This window comes from Bombus affinis, chromosome 9 (assembly GCF_024516045.1).
Source record: "Bombus affinis isolate iyBomAffi1 chromosome 9, iyBomAffi1.2, whole genome shotgun sequence".
NCBI classification, from domain to species: domain Eukaryota; kingdom Metazoa; phylum Arthropoda; class Insecta; order Hymenoptera; family Apidae; genus Bombus; species Bombus affinis.
The window spans coordinates 11058796-11077747 of record NC_066352.1 but is presented as its reverse complement, the minus strand read 5'-3'; the positions used below and the strand labels follow the sequence as shown (position 1 = coordinate 11077747).

The 18952-nt window shown below is 42.4% G+C and overlaps 1 protein-coding gene across 5 annotated transcripts in view; it reads left to right on the top strand.

Moving 5' to 3' along the window:
- Positions 1-18952, top strand: part of LOC126920281 (cell adhesion molecule 2-like) — an 85092-nt gene that overhangs the window by 17812 nt on the left and 48328 nt on the right. For 2 of the 5 annotated variants that reach the window (XR_007711922.1, XR_007711919.1), the window contains 2 exons: positions 6165-7394; positions 7796-8014. Coding sequence is in view for 1 of the 5 variants with exons in the window: in XM_050730399.1 (XP_050586356.1) it covers positions 1001-1101 (101 nt within the window). In the remaining 4 variants the exon portion in view is untranslated. Of the gene's footprint in view, positions 1-1000; positions 6030-6164; positions 7395-7795; positions 8015-18952 lie in introns of those variants that run through there. The other 3 variants (XR_007711920.1, XR_007711921.1, XM_050730399.1) reach the window with 3 other exon arrangements.

The window sequence follows — 18952 nt, the reverse complement described above, 5'->3', positions numbered from 1 at the left end:
AAGGAATTCTTAGGAAGTGGCACGAACCGGACCAAAATCGAGCGGAAATTGCATTTCAATCCGTCGCATAAAATACTCTGGTTGCCGTGGGCGTCGTTTAACGAAGAAAGGAGCAACGAACGGAACTTCGACACCGTTTCCAGTCTTTCAAAACTGTGCTGCCAGTCAAAGTACCATTGAGAAATATCACGGAGAAAAAATTCACGGAAACGTTGAAAAGATATTTTTGCGAAACCACCCGTCCTAATTCTCGAAACCTGTTCTCTCTCTGTCTCTCTCTTTCTCTTTCTTCCTCTCCCTCTCTCTTTACGCATTCATTTCGACGAATCTTTTCTTGGAAGATGCCTTGAGCTTTGATTAAAACGTCTCGATACCATTCCACTGACTAGTATGAATGATTTAGGTTACTCTTTGCTACGTTCACCTATATTTTTTCACGAGCAACGCAAATAATCTCGCTGTCTTTTACGCTTAAAACACCTCGTTTATCGTGAAAAACTTATTTTCCCTTCTTAGAATTTGCTGGCTTCTTTAAAGTCGAGAAACCGAGGTGTACCGTTGTACATTAATGCGACATTCACGAATAGAAATTATGAATAATATAATTGGGGAAAGGAGGAACATCTCGCTGTTGATACAATTTAACACTCAGTTCTCTTAACTATTGCAATGAAATTTTCTCGTGGAACAGATACGCGTAATTTGTTTCTAATAAGATGTATTGAAGCGCGTGTAACCGAGCTGTCCGTCATGTTTAGGCGTAATCAAAGCCGTTTGATCTTTGAACCTCATTCGCCACAAGCTGACTTCCAGGAATCCCACAACTTCCAATATTAATTTAATAGAAGACCGATGAAGGACCGGTCACGCGAGAAAGTCGAACAAAGGGTTCTGCGTGCGACTATGTGCAGTAACGATAATAGGGAAATTGTTTAATTCTGACGAAAGAGAATGGAAGCGTGTTAGGCGAAGATGAGAACGAGTGAATTGTTTGTTGCAGGCGAGCGACCAGAAGCGATGCAGACCGGAACGGCGGGACCTATTTTATCCTCCAGCTGTCTTTTGGTGTCTCTGATCATTTTGTACATATCGTCGATGTAAATGAACGTCGAATGAAACTAATCGCCGTCACTGCTACCACTCGTACGATTAAGCGGGCAAGACACTGTAACGACATACAAAAATACATATTAGGGGGAAAATTTGGGAATTTTTACGAAGCAAATGACGGGAGTAAATCAATTTATAGTTTATCGCGGTTACTATGTATACGTTCGAACAAATTTCTCCATCCATTTTTTGCGTATTCCATTTCAAGGTGTTCGCTGCGACATCGATGCATCCACCTTGGCGACGTTATGCGGTTAATAAGTTGCAGAGAAAACAAAAATATTTAGAAAGTATAAGCCTTCGTTTATAGCTCCATGTAGGTGAAAAATAACAAAATAGCAGCATGGTGAAAGAAATGTTGAACTTCTGCGAAAAAATTGAACGACTTCGCTGAGGAAAGGAACTATAATCAAAAGAAGCCGTGCGTGGGGCCATAGACGATAGGTTTTTCCTGCGATAATTTTCGTACGTATAGTTTCATAATTTTCCACGTATAGTTTCTTCTTATAGTCGAAACATAGAATATCGATATTTTTACAGCGTCCCCTTACAGTGTCTTCTGCCCCTTAAACAGAGCTCGAGTTTGTCAGGCCACAGTCGCGTTGAGATCGCGCTACTGTTTGCAAAAATCAATGGGACTGGGAACGAATCGATCTACGAATTTCGCGTGTCTATTTAATAGCATCGTGCTCGAGATATGGAATATCACAAACGCAATGTAACTATTCGCACTGGCGAGTACTCCGACATAGTTTACAACTTTCACGTTCGATCGTATGTTTGTACCTGTCAGTGAGTCGCATTGGCGCTAATTTTGGTCATCCAGTTCTGGTCAACAACAGCTACAAAGGTTTCCCGTCGTCTCGTTGTAAATGCAAGAATAAATGTCGCGGAACGAGCACAGATCTTCCCGAACGGCGTCGCGGTCGTCACAATCGTTCGTATTTCATCTCGTTGGTTACCACTGATAGCGTGCGATCCGTATACGATCGCAACGAGGGAACGATGGAACAAGTAACGTGGAGAAAACGCCGCGTTACACGTTCCCCGATAATCGGCGTATCGAGATTTAATGTGTTTGTATCTGCCGAGAATGCTGGAATATATTGTATGTTGGTCGAAAAGCGTATAGTTAGAAGAACGTCGACGCTAATACCGAAGGTAAAGATGCTATGCCAAGGAAAAGTTGGTTCCGTTGGAAAGGAAACAAAGGGGATTCGATAAGCCACAGTGAGAGAAATCGATTTACGAGAGGTGTAAAACCGAGAAACAACCATCCCGCGGCACGCTCCACGACTGGTCGAATCTACGAAATGCAGGATGCGCGAGACAGCATTCACGAGGAAATAAAACGTGACTCGATTGCAAGATCTCGTGCTTCCCCTTTTCGAGGATCGAGGACGCACGGCTATCCAGTTGACGAAAGTAATACAGGAGAAATGGAGCAGCGGTCTCGAAAACCGTTGATTAATCGATGAGACGGATTCGCCTTTTCGTCGCGTCACATAGAACCACAAGTGAGACAGGTAACACGCGTTATACGTCGAATCGTCTGGTGATTTTTAACGAGCTGCCGCGTACCCAGCAAGTATAAATGTTAAAATTCGAGGAGAAAATATCGTCGTTCCGCGTGACAGCTACACGCGTGATACGAATGTTAATATATCTCGGGGCGAGCGCATTACGGCTACCGCGGCTGAACGTGAATCATTGTGGCGTGTCGGACGAAAAACGCTCGCAAATCCCTTCCAGCCGATTAACAGTCAGAAACGCAAACATTTCTCGATTGAAAACAATTACGGGGAATTATTGTTATCGATCCAGTCGAAATAATCGTTGCGCTTTGAGCTAGCGGAATTCACGACGACCAGTCGCGTTCTAATTTCCAAACGTTTACGATGTTCGTTTATAAAGCTTATCGATTCGTGTCAACCGGGGAATATTCGATGAATTAACCGGATGATTTTTAGCTCGCCCTGTACAAACGGATTCCAGCTTTTAAACGATTTTGTTCGTGCCTCTGTGATTATCCGTTGACCAATTTTACTTCGAACGCAAACTTGTTTAAAATTATACGAAACATTTTACTCCGACAATAGACTCGTAAACGAAGGACAAGTTTTGTAAGCAAAAGTCGAATAAACAAGATGCGTTTCGTTCCGAGAAATTATTAGGCGTTATTCGTATCGAAAGCGCTCGACGACGATAGTTTCGGAAGCGATCGTAGCGAAACCAGGAGTCGGACGCAAGAAATTCTGCGACGTTTGATCGATCTGTCTTTACGGTCGTTACACGTCGTAACGACGTCGTCTGGACAAACGCGAGCGGAAAGCGAAAGACAGTGGTTCTCCGGATGCGACTACACGGAACATAGCTGGACGTTCGGATTGAAAGCTAACACAGCTGGCAAACTACGACGCGACGGACGATGTCGCTCGCTGGATCTGTCTGTTTGCCGTTGGTTGAACGGGTATTAGCGTCGACGACCAAACACGAGAACCTGTACATAGCGTCTGTATTATAAATTGTGGCCGGGTGATGATAGTTACACGCCGACGACGCGAGCGTAAATGCGTGCACACGCGTTGCGTGCCACGCGGTATTCTGCCTCGTCACGGCGCTCCGACTCTCTCTCTCGTCTGAACACCGGTGTGCTGGATCTAGTAATCGCGTTTACCGCGTGAAAATCGAGTTTCGCGGCCGAAGTGGTTCCGTGTGAACGACCCACAAACTGTACGTGCGAACCTGCGTCAGGTTTCGTCGGTGTGGCTTAATTATCGGACGCCAGATCATCGCTAATATTAGGATTTTACTCGCGAATCGTCGAGAATGGCGCACGAAAAAGCGAACTATCGAAAGCAATAAGTCGAATTTTTGAAAGTAAGCGGTGATCTTGCTTCGTTTTCCACGCAATCGAAGAGTTTCGTTAGACTATTCCGTCGTTCATCCTGATCGATGATCTGCAAACTCTGTATGTATGTATCCCGAACTTTTAGACGACTTTCCCCCCTAAGACCTATGAATCTTTTTACTACTGTGTACATTTTTCCTTCCTTTCAAAGGCTTCCCGTCGACTCTGCCTACGTGACACCGTAAAATTGCTCTGTCGTCTACACACGTAATTATAAGCAGCCGCGTTGGGATTGACGGATCATCGTTCTGGATCTACTTCGTTCGCGAAATAAAACGACAATTTTCACTTTCTATTTGTGTGTGTTTCCATGTGATATCCTCGCAGATACCCGATGAAAGTATCGCGCGGATCGTTCCTCGCGTCCAACACGAATCGAATCTCCCTCACATTTTTCTGTTCCTACCACGGTGGCGATTCTTTCCTCCAACTTGGATTAGATGCGCGCGAATGGTCGAAAAAGTCGAAAGGGGTCGAAGCGAAGAGAGGGAACGAGGGACGGCTAGAGCTGAAACTCTAGTCAACGATCCGGAAGTTTTTCGAGGGTGAAATGGAAGTTCCAGTCGATACACGTGCGGCCGACGAAACGGAATGTGGCCTCGTTCGCGTACACTCGAGAGAATAATTGCGTGGACCTTAGGGGGAGCAAAAGTTTCGGGATTTTTCTTCGCCTTTAGCGGAAACTACGTGAAACGGATAGGTCGCGGTCCATTAAGCAGCATCGTAGACTCGATCTCACCTCGCGAATTGCGTTTACCTCTTGCGCGTTCGCGAGCAACCCAACCATACGTTATTTTATTTTCGTTCTCGTCTTTTCTTTATTTGTCCTATTGTTAATAGCGTTTCGAAGTTAACTTACGAAATTCTATTACGCGCTGGCCGATGTACTCGACCGGTTGTTTCTAAAACGAGAAACACGTTGAGACGTTGCTGATAATCTCGTCCGGTAATTTCCTTCGCTTATGTCGCGCTGTCACTTCTGCGATAAATCGTTTTAGAGTTTTGGAAAGGAAAGAATTTTATTTCGTTCCGAATCGTTGCAGGCTATAGTAATTGATAGTCGTATAAAAAGATAAAAGTTCTCGGGGGACGACTTAGAGTCAGCGTTTTAAAGGAAATCGATGAACGGTGAAAGAAGGCACTTCGAGGTCAGTCCGCGCATCGATGTTCCGCGAGTTTCTCGAAGTCGAAATGTCGCGCTTTGCGTAGCATATGAAACGTGAAACGAGGTAAACGCTGCATTCCGCCGGGACAAACGGGAAACGAAAAGAAAGAGAAACGCGTCGAAACAAACTGCGGATTCTGTTCGTTCCGACTGGACAGGCTCGTCGCGAATTGAATTGCGCCTGCGAATAGAATTCGATTTGGGGGGTTGTCACATTCCGCTGGTCGGCTTCGATTTTGCTCCCCTGACTGTGTACAAATTGCTTTACCCTTGTGCCGGCCACTTTGTTCCGGTATTCGCGGTCTTCTCATCGCTCCTCAGAGAAAAAGTGATATCGCGATGCTAGCATAAACTGCGGAAAAAGGACAAAATACGAAAGGACGGTGGTAGCGACCGCGGTTCTGCGAAAACGCCGCACTTGATTCTTCCCCGATTCTCTTTCGACGCGATTCGACTCGTTTCGAGATGCACGCGTTACCGCGACGAACGACGCCGTGTACTTTGCGTGTCTTCGACACGACAGACTAGCCGATTAAACGAAAAATTCACAAGCGAACAATTCGCTACATACAGCGAAATTCGGCGGTGCAAGCGATTACCAAAAATAAAGAAGAAAAAATGAAGAAACGAAAACGGCGCGTCGTAGACACACTTGGCAGCCTGTAGATTTTAATCGACGATACTAAACGAGAGCGTATGACGCAAATGCGAACGAATTAAACAGAGGGAGAAGATAAACCCTGGAAGAATCTGTAATCGCAGTGATATCGTTAGATTAGATAGGTATATTATTGTACATACTATAATATTACGATGTTTAATAAATAAAAACGTTGAAAGGAAGGGGACAAGAGATGTTTCGCGGCTTTTTTCCGCAGCCATGCTGCCAGTTGCCTGTGTTTCCTTGCTTTCGTAGATTCAAGAACCGGTTTCTTCGAGCCACAGCACTCTTCCTTTGTCGCAATTTCTATCTTTCAGGTCGTTCCGTGAAAACGAACGGATCCCGGAAGACAGACGGTAGCTTTTTCAGCGCACGCCCTTCTTCAGGAGTCTTTATTCGGACTTATTCCGAGCCGTCTATGATCCTTTATCGCCGACACGCTCCCTTTGCCGATGATAAGTAACTAAGGAGTATCAAAGGACCTCGTTGGCATCGGTGACACCTTTTCACACTGCATTAATGTCACGCCGATGCATTCTTCGCGTTTCTGTTAACGGCACCGTAATCACAACGAACCGGTAAACATCGAAACGAGCTAATGCACCAACTATCGGGTTCCCGCAATTATCTAATTTCTGGCGTTCGTTTTTCATGAAAAAAGAAAAAGAAACATTTCCACGTTGCGATCCATTTTGGTCTCGTTAATGGAAACTTTTACAACGGGGCGGCGCAACAACTAGAAAAACTTGGGACTTTCATTAGCTCGTACAGCACTAGTTACGTGACTGACTTGTAGTTCGCCAATTAAAGACTCGAGCATTTCGACGAAGAAAGGCGCGCAACGTTTATAGTTATCCTGATTAAGCGGCCAACACGTCATGCCACTTTTTAACGCGATTTCTCATCGTAACGACCGATCAATGGAGGCATATTTTGCATGTGCTTCGATAATATATTGTCTTGAAGCGAACCTATTTTAATTGAATCACGATGAAACGCAACAAGTACAAAACGCGTCCGTGAACGTTAAATATTGGCACATGTTTCAATTTCATATATTGTACGAGTATACATAGCGGGGAAGAATAGCGATTGTAACGAAAATAAGAATATGGAAGATCGTTTTTGATAGAAAAGGAAGCGTAGAAAATACTAACAATGTTGTTCAAATTGTTTTCTGAAATTTTAGTGCCGTGAGAATATTTTTTGTACCATTGAACGATGATATTGGAGAAGAAGCACACGTAGAAAAATATTCGTAATACAGAGTTGCGAACGCGTGACTTGACAACACTATGAAAATTGAAACTTTAAACGTCGCGGATACGGTCCGTCGGTTCTTAATAACCGCGAACTGGCCGTGCTCCAAATTAAGTCTAACTGGCCGGGAACAAGACATCTTTTTCCAAGTTTTACCGAGGCTGAAATTCGCTGTTCGCGACGTGCTGTTCTCATCGGAACAGGCGGGAAGATTGTGAAAAAGCAGAGAGAACCGTGTTTTCGAGCCAGTCGAAAGGAAGGAAAATTGATGGACGAACAAAAGAATGGTAAGTACTAACGAGCCAGCAGAGTTAACGCGCATCGAACCGGGTGGAAAAAAATTTCATGACGCGTTCAATTCGGGTCGCGTTTCAAACTTTTGCTCAATTTCCCCAAGCGATTTTTCCCGGACACGTGCAAAAACGTGCTTGTGTATAGGTTACACACTTTGCATCTCAAATTATACGCACTTTCAACTTTGCATCTCTATTAAAAATAATTGCAAACTTCGATCCAACGCGAAGAAAAAGAAGTAAAATCATCCACTACCGAAACTCGATGCATTTTTCTTGTCGGTGGAATTTCTAATTATCCGTGAAATTAATTGCCGGCCGTTGTGCAAGCCACCCTATCATCGCGTTCCCCTTGAGTTCTATATTTGTAATGGGCATCTTTTTTCTCTTAAAAGAAGGTGAACAAAACGAAACGGCAGCCGGGAGGGAAGAAAATTCCGCGTACAGACTCGTGTTTGCGTCGACCGGCTTATGGGGAGTCAACGTTACGAACGAACTGTGCCTAGCAAACTCGCAAGGTAAGTTTAACACGAGTCATCGTCGCCAACGGGGTTACACGACTGTCACGGGTGATTCATTCTACGTGCAGCAGTTACTGCGAGAACACAACGGAGGTAAGTTGTGTACGATAAAACATGTCGAGCCATATGCGTATTTTTACCAAATAATATTTCCTTAGGTTTCCATTTTCATTAGATCGAGATGGATAAACGCATCTGCTTTTTCATTATCTGCATATCGGGGTTAATAAAAACAATTATGTTTTTATGATCATGCTGTATGATCATCCCATTTTAAAATTACGTTTCCCTATCGTCGTTCGGTACGAAGTAATTCGGACTAAAAAGATTTACGAAAACCTGATGTACGTCCCAGAAGTTATCGAAATGCGGGAAACGTTACGTTCTGGTAAAAAAAAAAAACATTTCTTCGTTCTTCTCTCTTCTTTTTCATTGTTAAAATAATTGGGAGCCATTTCTACTTTTTCCAGAAAAAGCAAATGAGTTTTCTTCGAACTCCATTTCGAAAATAGAACTCCATATGAAACCTCAATGATCGCCAACAAGAACGTTTGCCATGGAAAACCGATCGAGGAAAAAAAATATTTAATTTTGAAAAAACGAACGAATGTTACGTTCAACTTCTATCGTGATTCTTCTCGTCGTACCATACAAACCTTTTTTTGTTCGTATTGCTTGATTATTTCCATCGACCGACGCGAGCAACGACGGTGAAACGACATGGTTGGCTCTTCGGCCTAAATAAAATTTTCAACCTGGCGAAAGTATCGCGACCATAAACGTTTTCTGAATATATCTTCTACTTGCGCGTCCAACTTTACGGTACACGTGTGAGGCGATGAAGGGTGAAGGATACCACCCAAAGAGTCGTGGGTAGAGGGATCGGGAGAGAGTAGAAGGGGTGAAACATGGTAGAAAAAGCATCGGACGAGCTAACGTTGCTGTGAAACGACACGTTCGAACTGGATGCTGGTTAAGGCAAAAAGATAGAGAGACTGAAGATCGAGAGAAGCGAAAAGACGAAGACCGCAGATAAAGAAGGGGTAAAGCGGACAGCGTTTTATAGTCTCAGCTAGATGATCTGGAACGTGGCGTGGTAGGGAAATAAAAAGACCTCTGGTAGAACAGAGTAGAGGGAAACGGGGTATATTGGACACGTTACAGATACGCTTTTTCCATTAACCCTTTCTTGACACCGACGAATTTACTGTTCTCGAAGAGTAATGTGTTAACGAACAACCGAGGATTCCTTTTTTTTGTGTTGCTCGAACGTGTCTTTCAAACGCTGAGAAATTATATTATTTAAAGAGAATCGTGTTTACGAAAGAGTTTTCTGTCCTTTCGTTGAAACTGCACTTAAATAGAAAGTTCCGTGCGGATCGTTAACGCTACAGAGCAGCTCGTTACGACGTTTGGTGCAGACATGTCCCTGTAAATTACCCAATTTATACAGACAGAGGCAAGGTAATAGAGAAATCCGGATAACATACGTACCAATAAATAACACGTGGGTGGGCTTAACGCGCGAGTTCAGGTCTTAATCGATGATAAAGCACGTTTGAGAAGATCCCACTAATGACGAACCGGTTATTGCTGAACCACCACTGTCTCGGCTTGCTTTGCAGGCACGATAAATTATCCTTTCGAAACCGATCGGCCTGTTTCGAAACTCCAATTATGTCGCGAGCTTTGAGAGTTTCCGGTGACGTATGGTAGACACGGCGATATACCTGCTTCTGCGTCTCTCCAATACCATGCCGGAAACGGTTCTTTCGGGCTCTTGACTGAACTGCTTTTAGCTTTCTCGGTAACGAATCGGAGAAGTGAGAGATCGTTAGAATCTAATACCCTCCTGACTGAATCCTATAAGTTCGCGTCCTAACGAGATATCGTGATGCGCAGATGTGTTACCATGTAAATATATATGTATTTCCTTCGTCCAACGCTAACGTCAACGGTTTAGCTGTCAGAGAGTGAAGGCGAGATTTCAGCGTGTCGACCCAATTTTTGAAATTCCAGCAAGTCTCGTCGTGTGCGATTAATTCGATTAAAATCGTTACGGCGTTGCATTACGATTACGGCGGAGATTGTATTCTCGCGATGCAATTTTTCCTTCTTTTAATCATAACAGTAGAGTTCGGAAAGTCGGCTAAAGTACGGATTACAGAGAGTGGCAGCGCGTCCAGCGGATTAGAAATGTAAACAGTTATCATTCTTCGACGAAAATTCAATTTCCAGCATGCTCGTGGGTATGACGTAACTCGCGTCGAGAGCACAGGCTATTCGTTTTATCGGTGCACTTACAAAATTTACATATTACCGCGGTAGCCTTTAAAAGTAACGCTCATGATATTATGTGCCAGCGCGGCGTGCTGCGCACCGTTCACTCAAGGAAATTGGTTATTTCTCTGGAAAGGAAAAAAGTTCTGAAGAAAAAGCAAAAAGGAAGAGAAAGGACGAGATCTATCCAGTTAGCTAATAATAATTTCACTTCCATTTAGCTCGCGTGATAGGACGTGGTAGAAGATGGGGCGTTGGACGACACCGAGAGTTATAACTTGACGCGATCTCAGTGGGTTTCGCGTGGTAGAATTTCGGACTAAATGGCAAAGTCATTTCCCGGAGAAGGTGACAATTATGCGGACAGTAATTAACTGTGGATAATAGCAGGAGGAAAGGTAGCCGCGATAGGAGAACACGGAGATGGTTTTGCGATTAAGTTGTACATGTACAGGCCGTTTGCACAGACACAGAGAACTCTGCTAGGCGACGTGCAGCAACGACGATAAGCGCTTCCAATTAACGATTCAAATCAACCGTGAGAAATTGGCTGGAAGCTGAAATTTCCACAGGCAACGAGCGACGATCTTGAATCGATCGAGGAAGCTTGAGTAGAAAAGAAAGAGAAGTCACCGGAGCAGTGGTTGTTTGCGAAATTTGTCTCAGGTTTATATCGTAACGTTGCCGCCACCAACGAATAGAATCGCGATCGAGCAACTTAAATTACGGATTAAGTTCGAACGCAGGCTTAACGCGGTACGCAGGTCTTGAAAATTTATTCGTTTGGAAGATCGCCATTGGCGACGCAGCTTTCCACGATCTTGCAAGATTATTCGCCTCCAGTGGAGAATCACTTTGTCGCCTATCTCCGACCTCTTTGTTTGCCAATATTTGCATTTTAAACAATCGATCCAACACCAAGGCTATGCCCGAATCTTATGAACGCTAGGTTAGCGACGCTACGTTGTTAAGGTAATGAAAGTACCGCTTTTAATGCACTGTTACGCGGGTAGTCTGTGAATTCATTTCGCTGCCTATTATCAGATTACACGGAAATATAATTCGAGATGTACCTCGAACTTTTCCAACATCGATTATAACGTTTGGTACGTGTATTACGTTCGGCTAAATTCCCGTTACCTAGACCAGCACTGGAAAATTGATATTGAAATGAGAATGAAATTGAAATCCTTAGCCACGGTTGTCGCAAGTAATCCGATCAAGTTGTTTCTTCCCGATATAATTCGTTTACGTTTCCACGATAATGATATTATATAGTTTGCGATACAATGAAAAAAATCAATTCGTTACCGAGCTAAGCTCGATTGTTAAATATAAAATAAAACAAATTTATTTTCACGACAACCGTATTTCTTTGTGTTACACGCTTATTACTTTATAATATCGATACAGTGGTATTAGTATAGAAACGCAATTAACAAAAAAAGCGAATATCAATCGCAAGTATGGATATATAGTTGAAAAACTACATATCAGATTTGACACTTTCAGTGTTTTTAATTGAAATCCATTTTAATTGAAATAGCAAACCAATTACAGGGTCGGTGTTAAAATCCATAACGAAACTCTAGGAGGAAAACGCGCGGAATATTTTAACACAGGCCGACAGTTTGTTAGCTTTGCTACTCGTTTCAAACAACCGCTCTTTCACGGGTCGAGAAAAATCCTTCGATTTTGACAATTTATCGAACAAATTAATGCTATATCGCGTATGTGCTTGTCAGCACACGTATGGTATGTTACAATTTTAAAAATATCAATGTATTTTACAACAAGAAATGAAGGAAAAACCTTTTGAACAAATGGATTCAAGAGTATTCTGTAATAAAATTTCATCAGAAATTTTAGAAATATAGTTCATATATTAGTGTATTTATATCTATCACAATTACGAGATCTAACTATTCAGTATTAAAATAGCATTTGACAAAATTTCATACATTCGTTTCATACGTAGTAGATAAATAATACTTGATTTACATATATCAGCTGTTTCTGTGATATGGAGATAAAATGTTTATATAGCACGTAATACGGAAATAACGTAAGGAATAAAATGACGTAGAAAGTACAATCCACAAAACGAATGGCTTGCTATCGCATTAGATTGGCTGCGAGTAGTACATCCATATGTTGTACGCGACGTCATTTTCCGAGTTTATATTTGCTTCTATAGGAGATATTTTATTCGAAGGTACACAAATACTACATTGTGCGATTCCGTAACTTTTTCGGCTATCGTAGTTCGCGCATATATCTGTCTGCGATTTACCAACCAAACCAATGCGTAACACTCGAATGAGAGGTAGAGCAAGGAAGAAACTAGGATCGCTGGCACGGCACGAAACTATATAATAATTCGATAACAGAAAGTTCGGTAATGCGAAGGAGGCGAACGAGCGTGAATTATTTGATGGAATCGCGAGGCAGTTCGCGGCTTCGCGAGGTAAATGCTTCATCGAAGATGAAATGAAGCGAGGTGTGGAAAGCAAAGTGGAGGGGCGAGCACGCCACTGTCGTAGTCTCTTAAATGGGCCGTGCATAACCGCATGAGAAATGGCATTGTTTTGATAACCGACTGAGCGACCGACCGCGATTCGAACCTCGCCGACTACCATTGCTTACGTTCGCACCTAAATCCACGACCTAACGTGCAAATAGCTTCGTACACACGCGCATCGTCTGCAGACGACTGCGCGACAACTCGACAACGCGTAATTGTTTCGTCGTATCAGCGACTGCGAAGCTGAACGCCTCCTGAACACCACAGCACGTTGAAGGATTGCACCAGTACGAAATCGCAGCCAGGGCGGGTAACTCGTGTGCGTTTCCGAGACAGCAAGTACTGTACATAATTCTAAGGTGAAAAGCAATTGGCGAACAACGTCCTCTAATATTAGATCAAAGGAGAGAATGCGCGAAAACATCGGTCGAACAGCAACGTACGAGCACGAGCAGACGCTTGTAAGCGTGTAAACAGAATGTCAGTGTATGGGAAAAGGTGTAGCTATTGGCATCGCAACGAACTTCGGAGGCAAATGGGACAGAGGTTTGTGCGTGTGTGGATGCTGCACCCAACGACTTTAACAGAAAAGTTTGTTCACCAAGTGGAACATCAAGCGGCATTCTATCGCGTATGTTGTTTACAGGGTGTGTACGCGTCCCATGTAAATGCACAGTTCACGGAGCACTCGGTGCAATTACAATCGCTGCCGTGTCAGCGCGTTTTATCGTACAGATTTCAGATTTATGGGGCTGTAGCTTACTCGCTGTCGAGGTATTTCTGGATCTATCGGCGAAACGAGGGAATCAACACCCATTCCACCACCTTTCTGAATTCTTCCTCTTCTTCCCGTCATTCACGGGATACAAAACGAAAAAGTTGTTCACAGTTTCGAGACGGCAGAGGATCCGGACGACGATCGCATGCATTCTTTGTTTGCAATTCACCGAGAATGTCACGACTTATAGAGATATTTCTTTTAATCTTTTTCTTCCCTTCTTTTCTTCGTTCCGTTTTATTCTACCATACTTTGCTATCTAATTTTATACTCGCTTTTATATTATACTATTATCATTATTTTTATTACTACCATTATTCCGTACAGCATCGTTATTCTCATTATAACAGTCAATCGGACGGCATTCTTATTACATTTAATTAATCTTGCAGTTTTATTAGTCTAAATAGCTTCAAGAATTTATTTCTCTGCTTTTCTCTCTGTTATATTTTAATTTTTATGTATGAATGCTGTTTCGTATTTTTCGTAACAAGAGCTCTACCCCGTTGTCATATATGTTAATTATTAAATATAGATGTCTGCGATTTCTAGAGAGGACGCTTTTCATCGAACGTGAAAATTATATCAGTTTTGTTATTCCCTCTTCTCTCTCTCTCTCTCTCTCTCTCTCTGTGATTTGCGACCGTCATTATAAACAGATATCCGGCTGGTGCAATTTAAATCGAGATTGAAATTTAAGTAAACATCGATAAATCGACCATTCAGATTTATCGCGCACACAAAAGGCTGTAATCAGAGCATGTTGGCATAGCACAGGGGACACAGTCACGGTGCATATTTTCCACTTTACTGCGATCGGTTCCATGCAACGTCCGGAATATACATGACGTTTTTTTAACCTGGCTTATCGATAGCCATAACCGAACGAAATAGGATATGGAATGCGAGGTGTGAGGTGTAAGGTGCAAGGTATGTGGCGTGTGCCGCGCGGCGTGTGACGAATTTTCGACACACGCGATTCCGTGCATCGAATTCTGTTGCCGATGTTCGACCTCGCGAGAGTAATTTCGTTTTCAGCCTGTTAATCGCGTAATTGGACGCGCATGACTTTCGGTCGATGATCGAATTGGTTTCGGAGCATAATTTATGAGGGCAATTCTGCTATGCGCGCGTCTTCCATGAACGTTGCGCGGTTTAGCCTCGATAAACGGAATCATGATCGAGTCATTCGAGCTAACAAATCGCAATTACTGGTTAATTTTCTTTCCAATTAGTATTATTCTACTAATATCTTTCGGTTTAGGTACGTGACGACACGTTCACGTATTAAACTATCGGTGTTAGACATAGTTGGAATAATCACGTCATCTTTCTCATCGTTAGACATTTTCTCTTCGTTTATTTGCGTACTTTTCATTCGTACGACAGAAGCCCATTTATCTGAACGATATTTTAATTAATGCTCGATTAACTCAGCATTTACTGGTTAAATTAATTTATGTAAAACTGTGTCCCTATTATATCAACGAAAAATAATAGGTAGTAGGGGATAATTGGTGAGCTCCCGTTGTACGTACGAACTCCAATTATATAAACTGTTTGGCCCCGACAAGTTCAGATAAATGGAGCTGTACTACGCTCGCGTGATTCCGCAATTGTTTTATTAATTCCTCGTTTATTTGTTCATTGACGAATTCATGGTATCGTCTTCGTTAACATATGCCGTGCTACGGACAAAATATAACTATAAATAAACCTCATCGGCAAATATACATAAATAAACTATTTAAATGCGAATAAGCTTAAATAACGACGTATATGCTTTTCCATTTTTCATTTACTCGTTATATAAACGTTTAACCCATTCACTACCAACTACGAGATATCTCGTAGTTTACGGAGTCAGGATACAGAAATTTTATTCAGTGATGCCAGCTATGAGTTTTAGTATATTTTAGTACTATATCTACGACTAATAGAATTTACCTGGCAATGAATGGGTTAATACATTAACTTAGAATCATTAATCACAGTTAATACACAATTCAGTCGCGATAATTCTCCGTGTTTCGCTTCACAGATTTTTTGCAAGGACAAGGAACATTGTCTACGACGTTGATACACATATTTATTCGTTGCACGAGCCGTTCTTTTGCCAGAAGTTCATACATTACGGATGCTATTGCTGCATCGAACGGATAGGTGAGCACAGAGTGTATTTCTTTCGGTCACAAAATTTTTCTTCCTTCCTTTTCTCTTTTCTCTCGTCTCTTTTCTCTGGAACTCCAACCATCGTCTATAAACTTTTGACCAGCGGCTACATCTTTTAAGTTGCAACAGCAACTTCACGGAATTTTGAAAAACCTTGCTCGAGGTTAAAAGTTTATCACGAACAACGAAAACGACCAGACGGAGAATGCTAATTCCGCTGTACCTTTTAGGTGGTATACGCTGTTCTCCAACAATAACATGTAGAGAGTCTGAAAAGACTCTTTGTTCTCCCGAAAGAAATATCTAAGTATAGTTTTATCTAAGTATAGTTTTAGAAATATCTAAATATAAGTTTTATTTTCTTTAAAGATAAAATATAAAATCGAGGTAAAATTATTCATAAGCTTAGCACAATGTCATTCGTAAATCAAACGAATTTTTCAGTAGATCGAATATATCACGATCGCCAAATCGACACGATATTTGCATATTAACCAAACGTTCGATGATTTATAAATAAAATCGCAGTGGAATAAACGAATGACACGCTTTCTCGTATCAGACGATGTTTCTGCTGTTGACATAGCGCTTCCATGTGCTTAAAGCTCCAATATCTTTCATTATACGCGACTATTGACACTAATGGAATGATATTAATTTTAATTAAACCGCAAGTAGTATTCTACGCATCGTTTTGCTGGAATCTTGATTAAATAGTCGGTTTAGCGTTTAGTCGGGCAGTAGAATAGGAACGTGTGTCGTGATTTCGATTCGCGTTCGGAATTTTGAGTGACCGTCCGTTTATGCAACGGACAGGCCCATTCTCTTCTTTAGGAAATTTCGAATGACATGTCCTCCCCGAGCTGTAAACCTAATGACTCCGAGGTCAGGTAAAAAAGGGAAAAGCCGGAAAGGCACGATGGACAGACGAAATCCAACGACTGGTAGGGAGAATCAGCAACATAGGAGGACAGTTCATCATCAGACATCGTACGGTGCGGATGAAATACTTCACTTCCAACAAGATCTTACCACCGCCGTGTTCATAACATCACACTTTACTTTTATACAACAAGTGCAAATACAGTGATAGATTATTCTAACACTCGATCTATTAAACCTTCTCTATCTTGAGCGTCGAGTCATTCGAGGTACGCGGTATCGACCGATCGGTTTGACCTTTAATCGCGAATTCGCAACAATTCGGTAATACGGAAAACAAACGTAACGGACAACAAAACGCTACGCGATATTGATACAGTGCAAAAAAGTCCTTCTCGAAATATCGAACGATCGGAACATAATAACTAGTATAATCATTATCCTGCCAATGGTAGTTTTGATGGAAATACGACTCGTTGTTACGACCTCGGTCTGAATGGAAATCGAGATTAGCTCGATACAGATCGATTTAATCGATAACGGATTTTATTTCGTTCTTGTCAGTATCTGTATTCCGCAACTCTATTGCTGCTCGCAACTCGATATTCCATCACGTTTTTATCCCATTTTGTGACGTTGCCGATACTTGGCCACCGTGTATCGTTACCAGCGGTGAAATCATGAAGATACACATTCGTTTGAACGCGCACCACCCGTGACCCCGACATTATTGGCCTGCTCTGCCATTGGGTCTTCGATGCTTCGTGCGAAATTCAATTTCTTCGAGCGCAATCAGCCAGCTCTATCCGACACTTCGTATTATTCCATTGCAAAACTGTGACTATCACGGTGCGCCGCTGTTCTGTCTGCTCTCGCCCGTTCCTCTGCGACCGTTGTCAAACCGATGAACGATATATTCTGTTCTGATTGTTGCGAGCGAGGTCTATCTACGGAAAGAAACTACGGGAGTTCCGCTTTTACCCGACCTTTCACTCCGAAAATTCAATCGTATCTTTAAGCTGGTTTCGTTCGATCGGCCCAGACGATACGATACGACACGAACTTCGAGATTGATAGAACCATAGATTTTTCACTGGACAATTTTTTACCGGATTATCAAGTCCAAATTATTATTTATTAGTAAATTAATATATATTATTGACGTTTTTTTTTTTTTTTTAGAATAAGGATGAGAATGTATCAGATGTTCCAATTAGAAGGGGAAATTCTTGGAAGGCAAGATTCGAGAACAAATTTCGTTGCTGATAAAGTCGCAATATTCTCGAAAGCTTCCTTACCCCAGTAATATATCACCGTTGTGTATCGAGCTAATCGGCCTTGTCCTAACATCATCACGCATTCTCCAAGCAAGATTCAACGAACGCAGATTAAACGATTTATTGAATTTTGCGAGGATGTGGGTACGGACCACTCGGGCTATGTATATCACATAGGATGGCACGTTATTGTTCCGAATCCATAAATTACTTTTTGGGGAACCGGTAGATATATATCGTACAGAAGAGAGAAAGAGAGAACCGCCAGCGAGCCAGTAATAATTCCTCCTGAAATCACGAGAAGAAAAATATCCTCCGCTCGGAGAAGCTTGTCGCGGCACGATGCCCCTAAACGGCCGCACGAAACTTTCGGCCAGGAAAGTGGGTCGTGAGAGAAGAAACTTTCGAAAATTCTATTCTATTCTATATCACAGCCAAGTATTCGCCCTTCTCTCCTTTTCCCTTTTTTTCTCTTTTTGGCGTGCTCCTCCTTAAGCTGTCTCGGCGAAAATGCGTTTACGTAACGAACCTCCGATTTCATGGAATTCAAGTCTGATTTATGTAATTGTCAAGCAAGAAGAATTCACAAAAGGAGCCTAGTCACTGCGATTGCATATTCGATCTCGTAATTATCATCCTCATGGTCGGACGTTGGTACAGCGAATTGCTTTTCGGCGATTCGGTGAATTCTGGTTGTGTAATTTCGCCGCTTTCGATCGAACAATTGACCGCGAAAATAACCTTCTAATTACGCGCGTCGCGGCTTTATTCACGAGCGATTAATCGCCGCGGAACGTTATCCACGAACGAGACTCGTTGCTCTGCTTTGGAAATGTTTCAAAGTCTGATATAATTTGACCCGACGCGGCGTTTGCGATGTGAATGATAAGGCTGTCGTACGGACTTCAAACGACCTAAACTCACGGCGAGATAACAGATCTGTTGTATATTATCGCGCGATCTTTGTGTGCGACAAGCTCGTTAAAATTTTCATTGCCTAACTGGGAATCGAATTCTTTGTACGAAGTGCCGCTAACATCGAGACCGACTTTCGTCCTTTTGGTTAGAAACGCAGAACGTTTGTGTAGGAGTTTGCTTCTTGAACAGCAGAAAGATCG